This window comes from Hermetia illucens, chromosome 5 (assembly GCF_905115235.1).
Source record: "Hermetia illucens chromosome 5, iHerIll2.2.curated.20191125, whole genome shotgun sequence".
Classification (NCBI taxonomy): domain Eukaryota; kingdom Metazoa; phylum Arthropoda; class Insecta; order Diptera; family Stratiomyidae; genus Hermetia; species Hermetia illucens.
In genome coordinates this window covers 2,220,718-2,247,656 of record NC_051853.1, presented here as the reverse complement: position 1 = coordinate 2,247,656, position 26,939 = coordinate 2,220,718, and the positions used below count along the sequence as shown (strand labels likewise).

Below are 26,939 nucleotides of genomic sequence, written 5' to 3'. Positions count from 1 at the left end.
ATAAAGCTTTCAAAGATGCTGGGTTTCCCATCATTATCTAGATCTTTTACGGCAATTTCAGTGAATACACACCTCCAACGGATTTGATTGCAGTCAAACAAGGGAGATGATCATCAACGTGCTCCCACAAGGTCGAAAAAATGACCGATATTGAGGTATCAAATCTGACATTTATATCACTTGATGTGAGGTTTATCTAATACCTCGGTCACTTTTGGGTACTCACATAAACCACTGCGAACTCCGAAGTCCTCCCTTGTTATTTAGGGTTTCAACCTTAACAAGCATAATACGGTCAGAAGGCGACAAGTTGCAGATAACTAGACCGAAAAGGAACTTTTAAAAAAAGCCCAGCTCGGAGGAGCTACTACTTTTATCTTGCCGCCAAATGAAACCTCTAATCGAGTAATGATTGAGGCCCGTAGGACTCAGAATTGAAGACCACCTAGGATTTGAAGAGAATTTTCACTGAAAAAAATTAGTCAAAGTTGGGAAATAATAAAAAGATAACAAAAAGAGACTTCAAACTGTGCATTGAAGCCAATAAAGAACATTAGCTACTATACCACTGGTTACAACGTTCCAAATTGGGAGAAGTTACCAAATTTAATTTGCATATTATTAAAATACAGTCAACTCTCGATAATTTGTATGTCGATTATTTGTATTTCCGGATGATTCGTACAAGTTTGCCAGTCCGCAGAGTTAATTTGCTTTATTTTCTACTCCCGATGATTGGTAATTTTGATGTTTCGTACCAAATCGTTAGCCTCTTGACCATACGAATTATCGGGATTCTACTGTATACGAAAATTAACAACTTGAAGTAGAGCTCCGCGAGTACCACCTAAGCAGATATCGTGATATCACATGACTTTTTGTGTGTGATGTGATGCTATATCACCAACATCAAATATTAATACTAGCCGGGCAGATATTACCAAATATCACTTACCACCAGAGTGATATTTACCCTGCATTTATTTCACACATAATTTCAAATGTTCAGCTGAGCCAAGTAGGTATAAATGAAGAATGCAGGAGAAGAAAAACAACACAAGACCCCAAACACAATAATAAGATATTTTCGTATAATGAGAACAGGGAATCACGATTGTTGCGAACGAGAAAAATTTGCTTAAAAAGCATATGTTATCACACAAATTCGAAATTATTTTTCAAACCCAAAGCCAGCCAAGAGAACAGGTAATCATAACACTGATACATCGGTGTCGGTTTGGCACTCGACGACTTTCACGGCGACTTGTATGATGAAAAACCGTGATGTTTGTAATGAGATATCACATCGGCATGGACGTTACAAAACGTAACTTATCAAAAAAAAAAGGTCATTATTTTTGTGATGTGGTGATATTAAGTAATCTTGGAATGTTAAGTGATGGTGTGATGCTTGAAGATGTTTGATGCACGCTGTAATGGTAATGGTAATGTGATATTATACTTGATTTCGAGTAAATATTTGAACTTTGTGCAAACCTGAGAATCTTAGGTTGAAATCTAAGCACGAAATTTTCAATTCTTTCCAAATCATTTACATTCAAAAAAATCAAAACCATTACAGAGAGATGGATAATTCAGACTCCTCATATGGTAACTTTTCCCTCAGTTCAAAATACTTCATACTTTTAATGTTGCGCATTTGATTTATATTCCATTTGCATCTCATTTCAGGCATCCATTTGGCATTGCACACCAATTCTGTCTGCACCTTATTGTCACTAACGCACAAACAAACATATGTACATTAACTCAAAACTCTAGAATGAAAGCATCAAGAGAAAATTTTATTCAAGGACTTTATTTGCATCACATATGAGTTGAACTGAATTTAGTTAAGTGACTGAGTCTCTTATGCAAATGTCAAAAATGTTCTTCAACCTGACGCTCGGCAAAGTGTTTTTTTCTTCATCTCAAACGGCCATAATTCTTAAGCTGTGAAAATTAATTCCATTGACATATGGCAAATTTGAAGAACTCTTGTAAGTCTCCAGAGATCATTTGCATACCTTCCTGTCAAAGTGTTTGAAAGCTACTTCCCGGTGGAAAATAAAGGAAAATTTTTTGAATTTCTTTATGTTGGCAAACGGAAGTGTGTAGCGAAGCTCTGAGAATGTAAGTTGACAATGAGTTTGGTGGCGCATTTTAAAAATACAATTAAATATATTTATACAAAAAATCGACGTCTAGGGTCGAAAATCTCAATCTGACAGCTATGACGGTGAAATCCACACACAGTTTTTGGTTGCCAAGAGAGCCTATTTCAACAAAGGCATACCTGAACACGTTGTTATAGATATGGAAGGAACTATAAAATTCATGGGCAACGAAGCGAAGGATCTTGACTGACGATTTCATTCAGGGTAGAGGCAACTCATCAGCGCGACCGAAAATAGCGGCAGGTGACAATCGCTCCATTTATATATAATCACAAACATGACGTGGGTACCAATTACATTGAAGTGAAATCCGCCCTAAGTTCAAACCTATAGGTCTAAACTTAGGGGCCTATAGGGGACCTATAGGTTTGAATTTAGGGGCTCAACAAAAAGAAACGAAAGAGGATATCTGGCACGAAGTACCAAAAAACATTACATACCCAAATAAGGATTCCAAAATCAGTTACCCAGCGCGAAACAAATATAGTAAAAGAGCTGCAGAAGAAGCCGGTTTACTGCCTAAAAGCAGGCAAAGGTAATGCTATTGTTATTATGGATAAACAACACTACCACAATCTAGTAATGGAAAAGTTCTTCTTCTTTTTCTTCAGCCTTTGTCCCGTTCACAAGCGGGGTCGGCTCGTCGTGATCGGTTTCGCCATTTGGCTCTATCGAATGCCTGATCTGGGTGCAATCTCGAGGCTTTCAAATCCCCATCCAGTAATGGAAAAGTTGACCGAAGGAAACTAATTTTAACATTGGAATGACCCATTAACACCTTTCATAAAACGAGGAGAGAAGGCCCTAAAAGAATGCTATCCAGTGTGGAAGTGGCTGGTCAAGGAATGCCAAAAATTGGGAGGTACCAACGGAAAACAATCTATCAAAAATTCGAAAGAATTGATTGAAGGATTGAATGAAGCGGGGATTTTAGCCAAGAATAATCGTCTAATGACATTTGACGTCAAAGTCTTATTTCCCAGCACGTTTGTAAAAGAGGCAATATTGAAATTTGAAAGGTGGCTACTATGGTTTGGGTCGGCATCAGGATGGAGGAGAAAGGCAAAACAACATGCGAGGTTGGCTTCCCTCTGCATGAATAGGTAGGTATAGCGATGGCCAACCCTCTCTCCCCGTCGCAAAGTGAAATCTTCTCACTGGAGGAGAAAATGAAGCAGGATGGATCACTGCCAAATATATGGTTGAGATACTTGGATGACATTTTGGCAGTGATCACGGAAACAAGTATCAAGAATAGGTTGAAAAACATCAACAAGCTACGCACAAAAAGATACCTTCACTCATAAAATTGGAGTTAATAACCAACTGGCTTTCTTATATATATTAATCAAACGTCACAACAGACAACTTTGTTTTTCTATTTACAGGAAACGTACCACCATCCAATGGACAATCCCGGCCCTCGTTCCATATTTCATCATCATCATCAACGGCGCAACAACCGGTATCCGGTCTAGGCCTGCCTTAATAAGGAACTCCAGATATCCCGGTTTTGCGCCGAGGTCCAGCAATTCGATATCCCTAAAAGCTGTCTGGCGTCCTGGCCCACGCCATCGCTCCATCTTAGGCAGGGTCTGCCTCGTCTTCTTTTCCTACCATAGATATTGCCCTTATAGACTTTCCGGGCGGGATCATCTTCATCCATACGGATTAAGTGACCCGCCCACCGTAACCTATTGAGCCGGATTTTATCCACAACCGGACGGTCATGGTATCGCTCATAGATTTCGTCATTGTGTAGGCGTTCCATATTTACCATCATAAAATGGTAGCTTATGGCACGATGATCCACCGCCTTTTGACTATCCCACTCATAGAGGATGACTTCGAGACCAAAAAAGAATATATTATGGACACTGCAAGAATGAACGGATGCAACAGCACCAGTATAGATACGCTGATTCGGAGACACACAGGAAGAACGAAGTAACCTCACTGCAGTGTAGTGCCAACCATCGACTTCTACTATATTAAAAAGGTCAAGCGTCACCTTTTCAAATCTGCCAAGCCATATAGAAGATGCATTGAAAAGGTTCGACATACAACTGGTAGGATCCAGTCGTATCTACCAGCTAAAACCTCAGCTTGTTACAAAAAGGACCGAACAATGGTTGATGAGATGAGCGGCATTTATAAAATCGCTTGCATAGATTGCCCGAAGGTATATATCGGACAGACGTAAAAGCTGGTAATCACTAGATTTAGGAAGCATATGAAGGAATAGATGTGGCTATCGAGTTCTCCCAAAAACCCTCAAAATCTATGGTGGCTAATCATATGGTGAAATGCGGTCTTAAAATAACCACCGACGATCTGAAGGTACAAAAACAGGTAGGAAAAATTAACTAGCTGGATGCCTCCGAAATCCCATCCCTTAGCAAACAGCCGGTGGACTCTAGATTGAATTCAGATCGATTGCTCGAAGTCCTAATGGCCAATATAAGATCCTCCAAACTGTTCAAAAATAATCGACTAAATCATAATAAAAGAACCACAGACGAGGTATATGGTAACAATTTAAATCGCAAAATTCGAAAAAGAGTCTGACAGCACCTAGAAAAAAGCCACAAGAAGCATGAACAAGGGATCTAAGGTGTTTACTTCAAAGTCTAATACTTTTTCCAACCGCGAATCATTGCCTTTGGAGAGCGGTAAACGAACTCAGTAAGCCAATTCTGCATGAATCATTTAATCCGATTTTCATATGACAGCTAGACGAGGAATGATGCCAAAAAGGTTCACTTTTTTTGGTTCGAACTTGAGAGATATTTTTCAATAAAATCCACAGCTAACCGCGGAAAAATGAAAACTTTCAATTCCCAAGAACCTGCAAATATCCATAAAATTCTTGAATCATATTTCACCGACTTTGACCATCTGTCGTTACTTTCGGTCACGCTGCTCACAGGGCAGAGGTGAGGCAGCGTCTGATAAGTTGCCTCTGTCCTGGACGAAACCGTCAGTCAATTTTTTTCGTCCTTGTCAGTTGTCAGGTGAACGATTTGTCGGACGGTGCGATGGTCGAGACGGTTGAGCGTCATCCTTTCGACCTCGCTCCCCCGGCGCAGTATTAAGTACAATGATAATAAAGTTGAAGCACCGTCTCGTCGAAAAGTAAGGCACATACTCGACAAAGAAGTTAGATTCGAAAAGAAAATAAAAAGAAAAAAAAAGAACTTCAAAAACTAGATTAACTAGAAAACCACAGTTTTGATTGCCTATCTTTCTCCATCTGGGTGGTTCTCTTCAACGTCTCTTTTCTATTTTGGGGTGGCTTCAAGGCAGGCTAGCTTCTACCTCATCAATCACATCGAAAACGAACCTGGTAGCGGATGACCATCAGCATAGATAGGATCATGAATCAATCTTGATCTTGTTCTTGTTCCCAGGGACCAGGCTACGACAATTTCAATGATAGTCTCTGGCAGCATGTTGCTCTTGCTTCACGTCCATGACAAAAACCGTGGAACCCGAAAAGCAGACTTCACTAAACCAGCTGAACAATCGGTTTCGAGAAGGTTAAAGCAACAAAACCAATTGGAGATTACTCGGGAAGTTACCCCGCTTAAAAATGAGCGCCGAACAAACTGTCAACGTTGCTGTGAAGACGCGCAATTTTAAAAGTCCTGGAACATTTTGGTCAGACCTTGTATAGACTCTCTACAGCTTTGGGGTGGTTTCGCATAATTTGCATCCCGAGTCGCGATTTTCTCTTTACATCCGTTCTTAGGAGGTAACATCTGGCAAGCTTACCAACTATTCTTCCTTGCAGATATTATACTGATTTTGCTGAAAAGGGCATTTTTGAAAGAAACCAGCATATTCCGATTTTTCCGCTATTTAAAGGTTATCTATGCCTGGATGGATTAGTAAGGATTTATCGTACTCCTCTCAGGGGGTAACCTGTTGGAATTAAGTATAATTTCAGTATCGGATTAGGATTTAGGAGGCTGGTTTCAGGCAGGTTATTGACTGGGAGATTCTGATCTGGAATCTCAGTAGTACCTTTTTGAGAAACTGGATGAGTTTCAGGAGAGGGTTCGTAAAGGTTTGGTTGCCACAGAGATTGGTAATTTGAAAGCAAACGTCAGATCATCACTTAGTGGTCGTTTGCTGTCGTTTGGGTGCTCTATCCTTGCATTCTCAAAGGTCGACCTTCTGTGCTCCACAAAGTATTACGTTTCTTACGGCCGGATTTTATCCACAGCCAGACGGTCATGGTATAGCTCATAGATTTCGACGTTATATACGACGGCGGTTCAATAAGTACTTGTGTTTGACGACAAAGGGCGTTGCTGAAGCATGTTGGTATTATTATCGTGTGCTGCCATCTATCAAACGACGGAAAAACAAATTTCAGACTGATTGATAGCCTAGTTTGGATTTGGCAGCCATTCGGGTAAGACGTGTTTCGTGATTTTCGCTAAGATGGAAAATGAGCAGTATCGTTCGGTAATTTTCGTTTGGATGGGAAAAAATGCGGGGAGATAAAAGCAAGATTGGATGCTGTTTATGGGGACACTTCGGCATTTATGACCATAGTTAGATATTGGTTCAACGAATTTAAAATTGGGCGAACATCTGTTTTTGATGAGGAGCGACCAGGCCGCCTGGCAGATGTCATTATCGAGGAATTCATTCAAAGAGTCCATGACATGATTCTCGCTAATCGACGAACGAAAGTGCGTGAAGTAGGAGAGGCCGTAGGCAGTTAATATTTTACATGATAAGTTGGCAATGTAAAAATTGTCGGCCCGATGGCTGTCGCGATTGCTTACTGTGGACAACAAGCGGATGCGGCTGTTAACTTCGAAGCCGTGTTTGGAGTAATTTAAGCGAGATCCAAAGGAATTTTGTATCGAGTTGTCCACGTTGATGAAACCTGAATTCATCATTGTACATCAGAAAATAATACGCTCCGGCGAAAACCTTTCCATCAAGCGGAAAGGTCATGGTGACGATTTTTTGGGATGCAAACGGCGTCTTCCTCATGGGGTTTTTGGAAAAAGGAAGAACGATCTCTGGGCAATACTACAGTGAATTATTGCACCGCTTTGACAAAAAATTCAAGCAGACTTGGCCGCATTTGGCGAAAAAAAAGGAGGTGCTGTTTCACCACGATAACGCACTTGCACATTCACCCGGGAGTTGTCACCTCCAAACTGCATGAATAGCAATATGAATTGCTGTCGCCTTCCCACCACCTGCTGTCTTCATTTCTAACACGGGAACTTATTGAACCTCCGTCGTAGTCTACTAAATCGCCCACCCCAAGGGTTAGCAATTTTCCCTGCTAAGAACCCAAGTCTCCAAGGAATACATATGGACTGGCAAGAGTCTTGTCCAGTAAAAAAATTGAGAGTTTGAGCCGGTGCGAGCGGAACAGTTTTTGTAAGCTGAAATAGGCTATTTTGGCAAGCAACAACCGTGCGCGAATTTTATCGTCAAAGACAGAACGCTGCCGAAGTCCCATAAAAAATACAAATGATTCATTATTTGTCACTAATCAGATGTTTCACGAACTATCTAACTTGTGGAACCGACTTCGTCAGCCTGTAAATTATCCTTTTGGGAAAAGATACCATAAAAGGTAGGTATACGCGCCCTATACACTGCTTTATGCAGATGATGTTTTCTTAACATCTAATAGCAATTGGACATAAATGGAAGGCGATCATTCCATTTTTGTCCAACATGCCACACGGTCTCAGATTGAATCTGAATAAAACTTAAGTTTTTGACAGCCGATCCCCATGAAACAGTGATTGTACACTGTTAATGGCAGTGACCTGCCCAAAACTGAGCGATTTTAATATCTCAGGTCAATGCTATCAGCCAATGGAGAACTGCGTTATGAAACTGCTTGAGACATTAGCGCAATCTGGATGAAGTCTAGTTTCACATTCTTTGCGATCGACGGATCAACGAACGTCTCACATTTAAAATTTACCCCAATGTTGTACGTCCTGTCACCCTCTATGGTTCTGAATGTTGGCCGACTATAAAAGGCAATGAACAGTGTCTTGCGGTAATAGCGAAGAAGATGTTCTGTTGGACTAGTCGCGTGACACGTTTTGATCACATTCGAAAGGAGGATGTTCGTGATAGATATGGGGTTGCACCGATCGTAGAAAAATTGCAAGAGGGTATGGTCGATGGTAATTCGCACTAATGAGAATTCACTTGCCAAGATTGGTCCGAAAATCGAAGTCGACCAAAAGGCCGGCCAAAATAACGGAGGGGTCATGCGCTAGATAGAGATTTAAAAACCTCGCCAATGCACCCAGATTAGGCTCTTGATAAAACAAATTGGGGAAGCGATCATAACAAGCCGACCCCGTTTGTGGTTGGAACAAAGACTGAAGAAAAAGAAGAAGGAGATGTTTCACGAACGATCTAACTTTTGGATGAAAGGTAAAATGACTGAATATATAGGTGCCTGCACAAAGTTCCACGTATGTTGCCTATTTCTGACCAATTAGCTGATTCTGAACTCAGAAACTGCCTCCTCCTATAATCGAAACATTAATGAATATCTGAGCTGTGTAGTCCAATACCAACTCATACCGACAGCAAGGGATCGTAGAATAATGCTATTTCCATCAATCATTTAGAATATATGAGAGAATACTGGAAACAACGATGACCAAGTGTTACCAAAAACAGGTTCATCAAGAAGTACCCAATGTTTTAGCAAACTGAGCCTTCTACATGGCAAATTTCATGGACTCCATCTGTTCTCATAATAAGTTTTTTTTGCTTTAAGTTTGACCATCCCCTTTTTCTTCGGAACGAGTGAATTTACGTTGCACATTTTCAAGGGCAAGACAATCACAGTTACGAGTGGGTGACCAGATCACGGAACAATACTCGAGGGTATTCCTCACAAGGGAATTGAAGAGAGCTAAGGAGGGTTGGATGGAGTCAAAATCAGAGGAGGAGCGAAGAATAAAGCCTGACAATTTTGCTGCTCGATTGATGACATCGAGGCAATGGGTGTCAAAGCGGAGCTTATTGTCGAAAGTGACACCGAGGTCTTGAGTGGAATTTAAACAGGATAAGGAATGTCCGTCAAGCGAGTAGGAGAAAGAAGTGGGTGAGGATTTTAGGGAGTCGAGCACCAAACGAACCAGAGTGTCCAGGTTATTCTGAAGGGAAACACAGTCTATAGGCGACGATATAGCGGAAAACAGCTTAACGTCGTCTGCATAGAGCAAACAGGGACAAGTAAGGAGGGGAGGAAGGTCGTTAATAAAGAATAAAAATAGCAAAGGACCCAGAATAGACCCCTGTGGGACGCCAGAAGAGGGGGAGAAGGAGCGGGAAGTACAGCCGTCAAAAGAGACGCGGCAGGATCGGTTGGAAAGGTAAGAGGCAAGCCATAAAACAAGTGGTATGGGAACGTTTAGGGACGAGAGTTTGGATAGACGTATCTTGTGATTTACAGTGTCGAAGGCTTTTGCGAAGTCAGTGTAAATGGTATGCACTTCTTGCCGTGAATTTAGACATTTGGCAACAAAGTTGGTAAAGTCAAGCAGGTTGGACGCAGTGGACCTACGTTTAACGAAGCCGTGCTGTTCTTTCACTATGTGATGGCCAAAGTGGGCGGACAACCAGTCGCTGACATATCTTTCCAGGATTTTGGAACAGGAGGAGAGGAGGGAAATGGGACGGTAATTCTCGGCAAGCAAACAATCGCCACTTTTGTGAATGGGGATAATGAGAGCCTCTTTCCACAAGCTGGGAAAATGATTCTCTTCAAGGCTTTTGTTGAAAATAAGAGATAGGGGAAGGGAGATGGACTTACCAGTTTTAAGCAAAAAGAGGTTTGGAAGACCATCGTAGCCAGGTCCGACCTTGGCATCAAGTTCGCCAATGAGGTATTCGGCAAGGATAGGGATAAGTAGGGGAATGGTAGGCGATGCGGGGCAGGCTACATCTACTATCGGGGGGGATTCGGAGGAAGGGGGAGGAACATAGACTGACGAAAAGTAGCGGCAGAGTAAATCACAAGATTGTTGGGGGGAGTTAGCTGAGAAGCCAGAGAATTTAATGGACGAAGGGGATAACTGGGCAGGGAAGCGGGAGTTGCGAATGTGGGACCAGAAAGGTTTCAGGTTTCCGCGCTTTAGTGAGTCTTCCACGCTGAACAAATATTCGTGTCTGGACTTACGTATTAAAGGTTTGACCGAGGAACGAAGGGATTTGAAAAAAACTAAGTCAGCAACGTTTCTAGAAGACAAGAACTTCTATCTCGCAGTCTGTTTTTGACGTAGTTTTTTGTGAATTTCAGTGGTGAACCAGACGGGGTAAGAGCGTAAGCACTTAGGAGAGGAGGGAACGTAACAAGGAAGAAGATCAGATAAAATGGTATAGAAAGTGTTGAGTGCTTGGTTACATGTAAATGGAGAGAGCAGGGGGACCTAGTTGATTGACGCCAGGGCTGAGTTTAGACCTTCGAAGTTCGCCTTACGAAAGTTGAACTTGGCAGGCTTGCGAGCGACAGGAGAGTGGAGTCGGGATATCTGAACATCGAACTCGAGAGCAGGATGATGGGCGTCAGGGGCAACGTAAGACGGAGCATAAAGGGATTGGGAAAGATAACGTACAGGAAGTTTAGAGAGGACAAGATTTATGCCAAGCCAGCACTGATTTCACTGAATAACTTGTCAAATACTCAACAAGGATAAAAATGTAAATAAGTAGCAGGTAAGGCCCTGAGGATTCTTTGTCACTGTCTTCGCCAGTGGCACTTGTTACTTTCCAACATGCCAATTTTGAAACTTAATTTTTCGACTCTTGTGGACCGAAAGTATAGATTGGCGACAAACTGCTAATGCATTCTATTCGACTTTTCGTGTTTCCCTACTAACGGAAAAGAAATGCATTTCTTAACGAAATCGATTACCAAATCATCACGTCACGCACTTAGATTCCTCCGTCATCAAGGACTGCCATCAAAACAAAATGAATATTCAAATCACTCACCTCGATTCAAGCTACCAGGTGAGAACGATGGTTGTTGCGTATGATGATGATGATCAAATTGAATTTTGTCATTTGGTGTCGTTGACGAAACCACTCCACCGACGATACTTCCGCCTGCTACACTCCCACCAGGACTATTACCATTTACGTTTGAACTACTGCTACTGCTAACCGCTGATACCGAGACGACACCCTCGCGAGCGATATCCTGCATAACAGATGCTGCCCTGCTTCCAACACCGGCGGGTTGAAGGATCGTATATTGTTTCGAGTCAGGTGTTTCGATGGTTTTTACGCTGTCATCATCGTCCTTAAGCGTTTTCGAGCTGATTAAATCGCTTGATGCAAGAGTGCTACCACCCAAACTAAGCGCCGGGCCAGGTTGAACGGGAGGCGGTGGATAGTTCATGAAAGCGGATTCAGCTGTGTAAGGATTCAGACTTGAAGGATATCCGCCGATTGTTCCGTTGCGTTTAATATCTGTGGGGGGCTTAAAGGCAGATGACTGTGAGAAGGGAGTTTTTCCAATTCCTACGGATTCGAATTTCTTTCGTCCGTCTTCCGATTGATTCGAATCGGTCGATTTCAAGTCGGCATACTCTGAAATTTTCGTTTGGAAGTTGAGTCGCATTGAATCGTTCTGCTTTTGACTCGAATACATAAAATAATCCGGTTCACGCTTGAAATTCATTAGATTCTTACCATACTGACTACTAGCCGCTGACGATGGAGGAATCGGTTTGTTCTTCTCCTCGAACAGGTTCTGAAACGGAGGTGGATTTTCCTCTTGTTCGTTCAAACGATAAAATGAACTGCGAGCGTCCGACCAACTTCCTGACAGACTCTTCAATGCCGCATGGGTTTCACGAATCAGAGTTTCGTCATCCTGCTCGTCATTATTGTTCAATTTATTTGAATTTTGACCTATTCGCCCATTTGGATTGCAATTGTTCGACGGTGATAGATTGTATTTCTTCTGAAGTGCATTGGTTTTATCGTCCAGTTTGGAAAAGTCTTCGTCCCTACTAGAGCGTTTCTTTCGCTTGAAGGCCACTTCTTGATCCTCATTTTTCAGTGTATTCTCGAAGCTAGACTCCTTAGCCAGTGGTCTCTTCGTCAGTGCCATTTTCTATGAATATTTAGGGAGAAGTTTCTGGTTATCTCGCAATAGTGACAAATCCCCTTACACCCTTAGGTTCCCATGGAGTTGAAAAACGAACCTATGGCTTTCCCACAAATCACCAACGTCAATCACTAGAGTTTTCAATACACTCGAAATTTTACTATAAAACGACACCCACTATTCATTCAAAACCCACTTCGTAGTTCATGGCTGAGGGTAGCTACTACCCCTATTGCGTATGTAACACTCAAATGTTTTCGAGAACCTTGGGTCAAAAACTTCATGGCCTCCTTCCTGGATTCTATCGCGATGAACTAGACGAGACACATCAACTTTCTTGCTAAAATTACACAAATTTTCGACAGGACCTGGATAATACAAGATCCCTCTCCCTCTGGACACATGGATACGTTTCGTGAGTGAGCACTTGACACTGACTATATTTTCACTCCCACTTCTTCTATTAAATCCAAGTAGATTAGATTTAGAGCTGCCCAAAATTATACGTTAAAAAATTCGGAAAAAGGAAAACCAAACTCAAAAGTCAAAAGTAAATCTAAGATGGAACAGGAGACAGTAAAAGGATATATTGGACGAGCCCAAACTCATTATTTAACAACAATAGCAAATTTTCCCATTTTTTGAGTACATCTTTGACCACCGATTAAGGTCAAAATAACAACAACAAGCACCTAACAACAATTTGAAGATCGGGGCACGTTATTTTCACACTTTCAAAATACACACCGTTGAAAAACTTTACGGAAATCAATGGTCGTCACTAGCCAGTTTCGCGGAAAACACCGATTTGAAGAAAACTTTTGAAAACAAAGTTTCCAATATTTTACTCATCATTTATAGTAGGCAAAGGCGAAAACTTTGAAATAAATCGCGAAACTTTTCTGAGCCAACTTTTCACCAAGATTGAACTGGGTTTTTCCCAAGTCGCAGGCAGTGGCGTGCGGTTTCCAAGGGCGGGTTGGCCTGTTTGGCTGGCACTTGTTCGCAAAGTAGTCGACAACTTTCTTCTAACACTTCTTCTTCAGTTCTTGCCCGTTATTCTTGTTCTTATTCTTAGTATAAACTTATTCTTGATGTACTACTACACTTCTACGCTGGTGGTATGACGACGATGATGATGTTGATGATAGTCCTTTTTTTCAGTCGTGAGCCTGAGCCTGTGAGACCGAAACTGTGAAAGACTTCAGTTATCCCCTTTTTTTTTGAAAAAAAAAAACACCGGGTGAGACAAAAATTAAAACTCGTCTCTACCTGTACTAAGTTCGTGGCTAACTGGCACCAAACTACCCGGAGTTTTCCAAAGTTGTCGAACTTTACGATGAAACTGCAGCCAAAATTGCTTGCTTTTTTCGGAGAATGGGGGCGGTCACCCCTCGTTGTATGAGTGTGCGGCACCTTGGCATGGAATGGGACCAGGGCATGAAAAAAGGACAACAATGAAGAAGAAATCGCAAGCAAGTACAAGAAAAACTTCTACTCGATACTTCCACAAAAGGGAGCAGGAAACGTACGACGCAAGGGACAGGACTTGAAGTTAGAAGTGGCGCTCACCAGAAAAGATATCCCATGTAACAGAAAAAGGACGGAGACTGGCGTTTGGAATGCGCAGGCGCACTCCCTCCCAGCGGCCGTATCCACTTGCCGATAAGCTTTTTATTCCTTGGGAAAAACATAATATAGTCGTTTTCTGACCAACGTTTGTGTGCATGTCCTATTCCAAGACGTAGTCCTTTTCTGCCTGCACTTCCAACATGTGGGACTGTGTCGGCAAAGTCCTGGCAGTAGGAGGAACTTGTGGAGTTTCATTTGTATGTTGGATGCAATCACCAACTTTTGGTTGCAGATGTTTTGTTTCGACGCTGAAAAGCTTTGGAACAATCACCTCAGCCCTCAGTTCCACGTTGGCGGTCACAGGATAAGCGTAGATTTTTCGCTCGAATAACTTCATAATTTGAATTCACGTAATACATCCTCAAACTGGGATTTTACTGCTTTCGTTCAAAGGGGTGAAACATAACGGGTGGAGATATAAAAGCGAGTGAGGTGATTTTACAAAGTGAATTGTGAGTATTAAAAAAAGACAAAAAAAATTGAATTCGTTAGATCAGATGGGTATCCTTCTCCTTATATCCAGAAAGGATTCTAATAGCCGGAAGAATGCTATAGTTCTTGAACCCCTGAAATATATAAAATACACTGTTTTTCACCCCTAGTTATCGGACTACATACCAAGCCACCCTCGTCGAAGATTCAAAGATATTTATTCTGAAGTTATATATTAAATTTACAAGTTGACACTTTATCTGAACTATTGAAACGGCGCGTAAAAGATTGATTTATATTTTTATAGGTGCTTAAGAAAAGTAGTCCAGATTTGCTAACATTCGTAACTGCGGAGTACAACAAAACAAAACCTTATTAAAATCGGTTCAATGTTTGTCTGTCTGTCTTTTTTTTTTATACGTTGGAAAGTGGAAAGGTTCAAAACCTACCGCTGGCTCCTGCTCCACTAAAACCACCTCCTACTCGCTTCGCTTACCCCACGGGACTGCAAATTCGGTATTACATCGCGGGGCAGGATCAGCTATAAACTGCGGCTTCTGTCGCTATTAGTAACTTTTCTCCGAACCTCCTCCCTCCTCAGCAGATTGTGGATCGCCTTCATTAATTTTTCCACCGCCCTCCAAGATGTTTCAGAGGCCAGCATGTGGTCCACGATATTCTCGGGTGTCAACCGTGCCTCGGTGTCAATTTCGTTCGCCAAGATGTCGATAGGGATCATGCCTGCTATCACACAAACTTCTTCATCTGAAGTTGTACGGTAACCGCATGACGTTCACAATGCACTCAATCGGTATGGGACTGCGATTTTTCTTCTGTTTGCTTACAACTTCAAAGACGATGCCCAGACTGGAGCTGCATAAAGCAAGATGGAGCTAACAACACTTGAGATCAGGAGCGGACGGTTTTGCCTAGGACCACCTATATTTGGTAACATTCTTGCCAACAATGTTGCCACTCCCAAACCCTTGCTTGCTAAATTGTCAAGATGGGACTTGAATTTCAGCCTTTGGTCAACCATGACTCCTAGGTATTTAAGCGTTGACTGCGACCGTATGATGTGCTCACCAATCCTGATCTTCATCGATGTCTGCTTCCTTCACTTGGTTATCAAGACTACCTCGGTTTTATGCTCCGCGAGTGTCAGACCAGCTTCCTCTAGCCAAAACCTGATTTCAAAAATTGCCTCGTTTGTGAGTACCTCGATCTCATCAATGTCTTGTGCTACGATAGTTAGTCCGATATCGTCTGCGAAGCCAATGATTGTTACTCCTTTGGGTAGTTGCAACTTTAGAATTCCGTCATACATTATCATCCACAAGAGAGGACCGAGGGCTGATCTTTGTGGAACCCCGCAGGTTGTTGTATACGCTTTAGGTCCATCGTCCGGATCGTAACACAATATCCTCTCCCGGAGAACTTCCATGACTCTGTGCACCAGATATTTAGGAGCGCCCAATTTGACTAAAGCCGCAATTATTTTGCTCCATTTTGCCGTATTAAAGGCATTCTTCACGTCGAGAGTAACTACCGCGCAAGATTTTTTATTTATTGGCCTCCATTGCTTTTTCCGCAATTTCCGTCACCGTGCTGATGACATTGACAGTTGATTTTGCCTTTCGGAATCCGAACTGCCTGTCTGAAAGACCACCCTCCTTTTCTGTGATTGGTACGAGCTTATTGAAGATCACCCGTTCAAAAAGTCTGCCAATGCCGTTTAGCAGGCATATAGGTCTATAAGACAAAGCATCATCATCATCAACGGCGCAACAACCGGTATCCGGTCTAGGCCTGCCTTAATAAGGAACTCCAGACATCCCGGTTTTGCGCCGAGGTCCACCAATTCGATATCCCTATAAGCTGTCTGGCGTCCTGACCTACGCCATCGCTCCATCTTAGGCAGGGTCTGCCTCGTCTTCTTTTTCTACCATAGATATTGCCCTTATAGACTTTCCGGGTGGGATCATCCTCATCCATACGGATTAAGTGACCCTCCCACCGTAACCTATTGAGCCGGATTTTATCCACAACCGGACGGTCATGGTATCGCTCATAGATTTCGTCACTGTGTAGGCTACGGAATCGTCCATCCTCATGCAGGGGGCCAAAAATTCTTTGGAGATTCTTCTCTCGATCGCGGTCAAGAGTTCGCAATTTTTCTTACTAAGAACCCAAATTTCCGAGGAATACATGAGGACTGGCAAGATCATAGTCTTGTACAGTAAGAGCTTTGACCCTATGGTGAGACGTTTCGAGCGAAACAGTCTTTGTAAGCTGAAATAGGCTCTGTTGGCTGACAATAACCGTGCGCGGATTTCCTTATCGTAGCTGTTATCGGTTGCGATTTTCGACCCTAGATAGGAGAAATTGTCAACGGTCTCAAAGTTGTATTCTCCCATCCTTATTCTTCTTCGTGTTTGACCAGTGCGGTTTGATGTTGTTGGTTGGTTCGTTTTCGGTGCTGACGTTGCCACCATATATTTTGTCTTGCCTTCATTGATGTGCAGCCCAAGATCTCGCCCCGATCGTCGCCTGCTCGATCTGGATGAAGGCAGTTTGTACGTCTCAGGTGGTTCTTCCCATGATGTCGATATCATCAGCTAGGCCAGTAGTTGGGTGGACTTGAAGAGGATCGTACCTCTTGCATTTACTTCAGCATCACGGATCACTTTCTCGAGGGCCAGGTTAAAGATGATAGGGCATCCCCTTGTAGTAGACCGTTGGTGATGTCGAATGGTATTGAGAGTGATTCTGCTGCTTTTGTCTGGCCTCGCACATTGGTCAAGGTGAGCCTAGTCAGTCTTATTAATTTCGTCGGGATACCGAATTCTCTCATGGCCGTGTACAGTTTTACCCTGGCTATGCTATCATAGGCGGCTTTAAAGTCGATGAATAGATGGTGCAACTGTTGTCCATATTCCAACAGTTTTTCCATCGCTTGCCGCACAGAGATAATCTGATCTGTTGCTGATTTGCCTGGAGTGAAGGCTCTTTGGTATGGGCCAATGATGTTCTGGGCGTAGGGGGCTATCCGGCCTGGAAAGATAGTGGAGAATATCTTATAGATGGTACTCAGCAACGTGATACCTCTATAATTGCTGCACTGTGTGATATCTCCCTTTTTATGTATGAGACAGATTATGCCTCGTTGCCAATCGTCATGCATTGATTCGCTGTCCCATACCTTGAGCACAAGTTGATGAACCACTTGGTGTAACTGGTCGCCTCCATATTTAACCAATTCGGCTGTAATTCCATCGGCTCCTGGCGACTTATGATTTTTTTGCCGATGAATTGCACGGACTGTTTCTCCTAAACTTGGTGGTGGCAGTATTTGTCCGTCGTCTTCAGTTGGCGGGACCTCCAACTCGCCGATGTTCCAATTGTTCAGTAGCTCATTAAAGTACTGAACCCATCGCTCTAATATGCCCATTCTGTCGTAAATCAGATTTCCCACTTTGTTTCGGCAGGATGAGCATCGAGGTGTATAAGGCTTCATCCTGCTGACTTCTTGGTAAAACTTCCGCGCCTGATGCGGTTGCTCCCTGTACTTTTCTAGTTCGCAGACTTCTTGGTTCTCCCAGGCTTACTTTTTCCGTCTGTGAAGTCGCTTCTCCGCTCGACGGAGTTCGTGATAAGTCTCCGCGCATGTCCGCGTTCTTTGAGAATGGAACATTACTCGGTATGCGGTATTCTTCCGTTCCGTTGCTAGCTTAGATTCATCGTCAAACCAATCGTTCCGACTCCTTTTGCGGCTGGGGCCAAGTATGTTTGTGGCCGTATCAATAATAACGTTCTTCTGGTGGTTGAGAAAATCATTTGTTGATGCTTCATCTCCAGGACCTTTGTTGACTGCAGTTATTGCGGCATCCATTTCCCTCTTATAGGTGTCGCGGAGGGTTGTGTTGTGGATGGCTTCAGTGTTAACTCTCACCTGATTGTCAGAGGGGATTCTAGGTGGTATTGTCATTCGAGCTCGGAGCGCCATGCCAACGAGATAGTGATCCGAGTCTATATTGGCCCCTCTATATGTTCTGATATTCATCAAGGCTGAGAGGTGGCGCCGTCCGATCAACACGTGGTCAATTTGGTTGAAAGTGGTCCCGTCTGGAGAGGCCCACGTATGTTTGTGGACCGCTTTCCGCGCAAACCAGGTACTTCCAACAACCATTTTGTGTGACCCTGCTAATTAAGTAATCCGCAGTCCATTACCATTTGTATTTTGTTGTAAGCTATGGGAGCCAGTGTATCGCCTGAATACGGGTTCCTTCCCTACTTAGCTGTTAAATTCCCCAAGTATGATTTTGATTTCATATCTGGGACAGGCTTCGAGGGTTCGTTCTACTGCCTTGTAAAAGGTATCCTTCTCCGACTCTGCAGTCTCCTCTGTAGGGGCGTGAACGTTAATGAGGCTTATATTTCTAAATTTGCCTCGCAAGCGCAGAGTGCATAGCCGTTCGCTTATGTTTTCAAAGCCGATAACAGCAGGTTTCATTTTTTGGCTGACAAAGAAACCTACTCCGAGCACTTGGTTTACTGGATGGCCACTATAATATATGGTGTAGCGGCTCTTCTTCAGAAAACCGGTCCCCCTTCCGCATCTCCTGTAATGCTGTTACATCAGCCCTATATTGGGATAGGGTATCGGCTAGTTGCTTATCAGCTCCATCTCTGCACAGGGAGCGCACGCTCCATGAGAAAATGCGCAAATCGTTAATCCGTTGTCGTTGCCGGATTTGTTGTTGTATAATGCATCCAGTCCGAGGCTCCTGTTATGGCTTCGTAACAAGTTGTTTTCCGTGTAGGGTTGTCAGCCCTACCTAACCCCCAACATGGAGGACCAGTTGGTACAATTTATCCCCCCGGAAAGCCTCTATACTCTATTTAATTTCAACAGACAGACATCCCGGTTTTGCTCTGAGGTGCACCAATCCGATGTCTGTCACCTATGCCATCCCCACGTATTCTTTTTCCACCATAGGCATTGCCCTTATGGGTCTTCCGGGCTGAATTACTCTTGCCCATAAAGAATAAGTGATTCTTCCACCGCAAGCCATTAAGCCGACTGTCACCAACCGTGCGCGGAGTTCATCGTCATAGATTTGTCAGTTGTCATTTTCGACCCCAGATAGTAGAAGTCATCAAGGGTTTCCTACCTTTATTGTGCAATTTGATGCTATTTGCTATTTGCTATTTCTTTTGTTTTTAGTGCTGACCACCTTGGCTCTTGGCTTCATCAAGGCGCTACCTAAAATATCGCACCGTTCATGACGAAGGCTGTCTATTCATTTTGGGCATTTTCCCACCACGTGGACATCGTCAGCATATGGATTGTGTATCTCGCATTTACAGCATTACGGATCACTTTTCCAGAGCTAGGTCTTAGACCCTTCTGATTCTTTTGCTTTTGTCACACCTCACATATTTGTGAGGGTCTTATTCAATTTAGTCGTTCTTATCAATTTAGTTCTGATACCAAATTCTCTCGTGGACGTGTATAGTTTTACTCAGGCTATGTTATTACAGGCAACTGATGTCCACATTTCAACAGTTTTTCTGTTATTTGTTGAATGAAGAGAATCAGATCTTTCCTGACTTGCCTCTAGACTACTACTTTGCCATAGGCTGATAATATGCTGGCCGCACTATCCAGCCTAACAAGATAGTGAATCTTACCATATATTAAAGAAAGTATTCAGCAATGAGATACCTCTATAATTGCTGGACTGGCAGCGTTGCACCGTCGTCGTCAGTTTGGCCGGTATTTTGGTTATTGAGCAGCTCATCAAAATACTCAACCCATTGCACCCATGCGGGGACCCGCATTCTATGAAATTGCTGAATTAAATGGTACGAAATATTATTCTGTTCTGTTGCTACCTTACATTCTTCGTGGAACCAGTGCTTCTAACTTTTTTGCGACTGAAGCATCGCACCAACGAGGTAGCCATTCGAGCCTCTACTGACTCTCTTATGTACATTTATTATAGGTAAGGGGATACGGCGTTTGATTGGCCCTTAGTTAATTTGGCTAGAAGTAGTCCAGTTTGAAGAGATCCACATTTGTTTGTAAATCCAGTCCATTATGATTGAATTCTGCTTTCCTCACCGCCACTCTAATGGCATAGTTGATTGCATCTTCATAATCTTCGGGATATCTTTAATAAATATTAATTGAATGTTCCAGTACTCTTCAACAAAGTTGCCAACAATTCGTCAATGATCTATTTCGTATCATTAAAGACAACACATGATTCGTAGAGGTGTGTTTGCAAATTGATTGAAAAATATCAACCACGGTCACGCTTCTCTTCTTCTTTTTCCTCAGCCTTTGTCCCGTTCACAAGCGCGGTCGGCTCGTCGTGATCGCCTTCCCCATTTGGTTCTATCATAAGCCTGATCTGGATGTAATCGTGAGGCTTTCAAATCCCCATCCAGCGTATCGAGCCACTGTTGTTTTGGCCGGCTTTTTTGTCACTTCTCATCGACTTCGATGTTCAGACCAATCCTGGCAAGTAAATTCTCGTTAGCGCGAGTTACGTGACCATACTATCGAAGACGCCTCTCACGTCCCCATTACCGCAAGGCGCCGTTCATTGTCTGTTATAGTCGGCCAAAACTCAGAATCTCAGAGGGCGACGGGTCGGACGGCATTGCGGTAAATGTTACATTTGAGACGTTCGTTGATACGTCGATTACAAAGAACACCAGTTATTGAACGCCACTTCATTCAGATAGCCTTAATACGTGAAGAAACTGACAGTGATTGTGCCTGTTTCATGGGGATTGGTTTTATTTAAATTCAATCTGGGATCGTGTTGCATGAAGTGATCATTCCATTTTTGAATAAGTTGCTTGACATCAGTTTTACCATTGGACGTTAATTGTCTCTTGTGACGGTGTCAATAACAAGAACAAAAAGGAGTGATGAGAGAGCGCTTCCTTGATGAACACCAACAGAGACACGAAGCGGTTCTGATATACCCGGCACACTTCCAACTTGCCTTTTCGGATCGTGGTAGAGCAATTGAACCCAGCGCACGTATTATCCAGGCACTAAGTGTTGTCGTAGAACATACCAGATGAGTTCGGGTGGTACAGGGTCAAACGCTTTCTCTAGATCCACAAATGCAATGAGCAGATGACGATGCTTTTCACGGTGTGTCTCCATGAGTAACCGAGCAGCGTGTGTTGCGTCAGTAGTTTCGCAGCTCTTAACAATCTCGCTTGATTCTCGGTCATTTCAACGATTTCGCGAATACGGTCGTGAAGAATACGTTCAAAAATCTTCATGGTATGGGAAAGTAATCAAATCGAAATGTAATTTAAATATTCTGCTATTTACCTTTTTTCCCATAATGGAACTGCCAGTCAGATGGTGTTCTTCCTTCCTGAATAACCCGATTAAAGAATTCACTGAGCCAGAGTCTTGGCTCCCAGCTCTTCGCTTTTTAGAGCTCAGATGCGATGTCGTCAGGTTTTGTTCTTTCCCCCCATTTCATTCGTTTTATTGCTTCCTCAACTTCAGTTGCGCTGACATATAGGTCCTGGAAGGCATAACTCCATGATCTTCTTCGAAAACGGATTAATTTGGAGACTACAATCAGAGCCCCGCCAGGAGTGCCACAATGGTACTGGTTTATAGTGAGTATAGGCTCAGCATCTACAGCAGTGGATACAAGGCCTATTTAACACCTCTGCCTTAGCCAAGGAGCATGGCATAACAACAACCGCAAATAACCGGGTCGAGAGCACATCCTCTAAGAATTCTCCCAAAGCATATGTTCTCATAGGGCCATCCCGGTTCTCATAGTACCAAATAACCTTATTAACACATTGTACTGTAAAACCACTATTTCGTTCACCTTTCTCTTGTCACGACAAGATTCATTTATTTCTACGCAGAATTTTTCCCTTTTGCCCCCCTTCTATTTAGCATCTTTTGGTACCTCCATTATCCTCCCTTCAAATTCTTATTTCCATCTCGACGTCACATCACTCATATATCAACCTATTTTCAATATTAATAAATAAACAATGGTTTTTACTTACCGCTCTAAAATTTGAATTCAAAAAGCCCTTCATTTTTTAAAATTTTTATTGCTTTCGCAATGCATTTTATGGCTTGTAGATGGCATAGCTGTTTATTGGCAAATGCATTTTTAGCGTTTGTCTCAGGCTAATGTAACTATTGCTGCCAAAACAGCTAATATTCCGTGAATTTTTGTTGTTGAAGAAGGCTGAATCGGTTCCGTTGTTTTTCACAGGCAATGTAGAAGTGGCAAATAAGAGTTCGCGCTCGTTGTGACTTTTTGTCTTTCAAATAAATAGTTTGGTGAATTTGTTTTTTTTGCAGTTGCAAGCGAAAGCCGATATCGGAGTAAGAGCGCAATTGCCTTCCACTCAAGTAGACAACGAGGAAAATTTACTATTGTTTAAAATTTTCTCCCTGTCAAATAAGTAAGATTTATTGATGACACCAAGCGAATTTCCACTAGAATTCAGCCAAAATCACCTTGCGATCTCCATACGCTGCAGTAAATGATATCTTTGGAATAGAGAACACAAGAACTTCCAACATAGTACGAAACCACATTGCGTCAGATATTCATTATAGTTTCCGTAGCACTGTTCTATCAATAGACACTTCACCCATTTGACATGGATTACGCTCTACGTAAACCTCAGGATATCAAGGAAGGAAGGAAACTTCAAAAACCGCTCCGCGTAAAGATCTGAGGCTGGAGAAGCATCGAACGAGAATGTGACCGATCGTGGATATTCCTTCTCGATCGCGATACTCATATCCTAAGGCAATGCTCGCTCTGTCTGCCCGGTATTTTTCAAGGTTTTGAATGCGGCAAAACTTTATTAAAATCGATTCAATGTCTCTTTGTCCGAAGTCACAAGAAATGTGTTGAGAAACAGCTGGAGTTACCGTCGCGAAATCTATGTATACAAAATCTAGGTCTCAAAATACATTGTTTGATTTTATTTACCTAATTCTCTGCGACAAAGAGCGTTTATTAGGACTTTTTTGAGTGTCGATGTCAGAAGAACATCCCTAATGGCCGGAGACGACTAAGAGGGGAGAGCTATCCCCAAAACCTAAAAAGATCGCCACATTGACCGTGAAGGTCCGCCCGCACATATTGAAGCTCCATCGAAGCGCACTGTCGACACGTGCTTGCACGCCTCTATGCTAGTCAGGCTCGGGAATGTGGGCGGAGAGCTCTTTTAGCACTTCGATCCCTCATATGTCATTATACCAAAATTCACGTTTCCATTCTGGTACGTGGGTCCACAGCGGATCCTGGAAAATAAACCAAACACGGGGATTCGCAAGAACCTAATAAAATAAACAACATGCGAGCTGAACCTGAAAATTAAATGAAAATGAACCGCGCGCGGAATTCGTACAACTCCGGACCCGAGACCCACGATCGAATAGGAGGATCCAAAATGCATCGAATCCTCATTTCATTGTTCCTCTTGCCTCAGGTTTATAGATAGGTGCGGCCTTTGAGGTTCTTACCCTGCCTTGACACCCTTAGGCCATCAAAAAAATTATAAAGTGATAAAATAATAAATTATAGGAAATGTTAAAATTAATATGTATATACAATTATGAAATAAAAAAAAGAGAACATAATAAAGAAATAAAAAGAAAGGAAGAAAGCAAAACCAAAATTCAGAAACCTAGAAGGATATTAGATAATAAAATAATAAGCAAAAATGATAAATTAAAACTAAAAGTAAAAAAAGAGAAAATCAGAAACATGCACGAGTTTAGAACTCTTACAACTCTGAAGATGAAGTTCACTTTACAAAATCCGAAGCGCTCCATTCTTGGGCAAAGGAGCATATTCAAAGACAAAGAAAAGAAAAATTACTGCAATTGTAACTTTTTTCAATAACCGTGGATGCAGCGAAATCCAGCAAACTGGTGCTGACCAGCTATCAGCAACATAATACAAATATTGCTCCCTGCAGATTCCAATCATTTTTATGTGCTACGACAGTTACCATCCTTCCTTAATTATTTATTCTCTTCACAAAATGTCTTCTAATTATTTCGCCTAAATTAAGTCTTTCAATGTTCTTCTCTAAAACTTGGTACGATCTACGTGCCTATATAGAAACATAAGTATGAGATGTCATAACTCCGAAATTATTGAATACATGCCGACATCAAATGTATCCATCATTGCCTCCATAATTCGACCAAAAGATCTTGGTAAACCAATAAGATTTTCTTTAATAAATCCATACCCAGCAGCATGGATAGATAGCGCGGTCTAATTCATCTAATCCATTTTGGTAATTCTGATGTAAATTCTTAACAAATTCCATGCGAATCAACATCTAATGTCTTCTGAGATGCGTCGACTGCAGCCTGATTAACCAATAAAACAAATAGACAAAGCACAATTAAAAATCTGGTATTTGCCTCGCTTTTCCGAGTAATTTATCGTTAGCCGATCAGGCAGCAAAGCCGAACAACACCATGAACATTAGAATATTATCAGGATATGCTGGGGCGGAACAAAGTGGCGGTATTCAGCTGGAGCCCTACCGATCAATGCAGGCGTTGAGTCAGAGATATTCGGAAATTAATCATGTTAGATGTGAACGCTAGATGGAGATAACTTCATCAACCTCACCCCTAAAGCTCCAATTTGTGAAGAATCTGATAGCAATTGAATAAACCACGTTATCCGTTCAACACTTATTGGACTATTCCCATCCAGTGCTACTACGAAGCCAGAAGTCCTGGTCACGTCTGGTATCCTGGCTTCACGATCCCAACATCGGTAATATCGGAGAATGACATTATTTACGAAGAAAATCAGAGTTTCCAGGCACTCTTCTATGAGACTGACACCCTGTCTGGATATTTCCTTCTAATTTATCACCTCCCCTATATTGAAATTTCACTAAATGTTAAATTACAAGCCTGTACTACTTTATATAATCTATAAAGACACGTTAAAATATACAATTTTCTAAAATTATTTGCATCACAGAAGCACTCGCCACTCATCCCCCCTCCAAATTTTAAATGTCCACACCATCAACTCTCCGGTCCCGCTGTTCTGCTGTCCAACGATCAGCCGGTCCCAGTCCCACCAATTCCCAATGCAAAGTGCATTTTCACCCACCTCAACCAGAGGCAACCGTTAGGCCTGCATTCCATGATATATGACCTAATGAAGTTTAAATGCGAGGCCAATATTCCCTTTTGACCGTCATGCAATATTCGATCATTATTATTATGTGCATTTTTTTTAAATTGGAACTCAGCCATTTTCTGCAAGCATTCAGCATTGTTAAATCTTCTGTTCTATTTTTCTTGCAGGTTCTCCAAAGTGAAACGTACAAACAACTTGCAAGCCTACCTAGTGCATTAGAAATTGTCTACATCTAGAGAGCTATTACTGAGAAAGCCGATGATGGATATTCTCTTTCCTGAGTATCCGTGGAAATTGATTTAATCAACTTTATCGTGACGTCGAAGAACGAGTACTAACAAATAATTTAAATACTTGAATCCCATATTGACTATAACAACTTTTCCTTTATTAAACATTAATATCGATCAAAGAACAGTCGTTGTTATTTAATCTTTTCAAAGGCACATTCCTTCCATATTCTCCACTAGATACTTCTCACAAATGAACCTTCCTTCATGGTTCATAATGAACCTCATCACTGAGTCCTCCCCCTTCTCTCCGGCTCCTGGTTGGTGACAGTAGACGGACGACAAGCACTACGAGGAAATCTTAATTCAATTTCAGCAAATCAACTTATTATGGTTGCCGTCAAAATAAGAACTCGCATTGGAAATGTAAATAACGTGAATAATAGCGGCGCACCATCAGGATTGTTTGATTCCACCCGAAGTCCTTCGGTGAAAGCGGGCCTGCAAGTAAACATACAAAAGCTTTTAAATGCTGAGACGTTTAATAAATTTTTCGGTTTCTCATTCACAACTGTTGGAAAAGGGCTGAAAAGCAATGAGTTTTTCATTCGAGAGGAACTTGTTTCATGTGACGCTCGCCATGAGTCCTTTTGTTTCAAAACAAGTCGTTCCGCGACGTGAAGATGGTGTCTCAGAAATCATTCCTTTAGTGGTTGGCAAAAAACAAGAAAGAACTTTTACCAAAAGAAAACGCCATAATTCGTCTATTGCACACTACTCTTATTTTCTCGGTTTTCCCGTTTTAAAGGATTTTCTCTACAAGTCGTTCGGAAGCGACAAGAAGGAAAACGAATGGGAGTTTACTTTCAGGCGGTTTTCTGTCACGCTGGAGTGCACAAAGACACTTAACACCCGGATTTTGGTTTAAAATTAATCCCGAGTTCTTTACCAGCCCTCTGCCATCATCCACGACTTTTTCTTCGTAGCATCATCATCACAGGTCTCGTCGGATGTTATGGCACTCTGGAGTGGTTGCCTTCCATGTATTTCCGCACACTGCGACCGCTGGGGTCGCATTCTGGGGGCGAACCCATGAACGGGGTTGACGGGAATCATGAAAACAGTT

At 42.3% G+C, this 26,939-nt stretch overlaps 1 protein-coding gene and 1 long non-coding RNA gene across 7 annotated transcripts in view; one reads left to right on the top strand and one right to left on the bottom strand.

Moving 5' to 3' along the window:
• The window catches only part of LOC119657629 (probable serine/threonine-protein kinase DDB_G0282963), a 148,953-nt gene extending 135,187 nt beyond the window's left edge, over window positions 1-13,766 (bottom strand). For 5 of the 6 annotated variants that reach the window (XR_005250151.1, XR_005250152.1, XM_038064634.1 and 2 more), the window contains exon 1: window positions 11,187-13,766. Coding sequence is in view for 4 of the 6 variants with exons in the window: in XM_038064634.1 (XP_037920562.1) it covers window positions 11,187-12,312 (1,126 nt within the window). In the remaining 2 variants the exon portion in view is untranslated. The remainder of the gene's footprint in view (window positions 1-11,186) is intronic. The other variant, XM_038064633.1, reaches the window with a different exon arrangement.
• A 312-nt stretch (window positions 13,767-14,078) lies between these two features.
• LOC119657624 lies at window positions 14,079-25,998 on the top strand. The gene is made up of 2 exons (XR_005250150.1): window positions 14,079-14,393; window positions 25,751-25,998. It is a non-coding gene; the product is annotated as an uncharacterized LOC119657624 (long non-coding RNA).
• The last annotated feature ends 941 nt before the right edge of the window (window positions 25,999-26,939 follow it).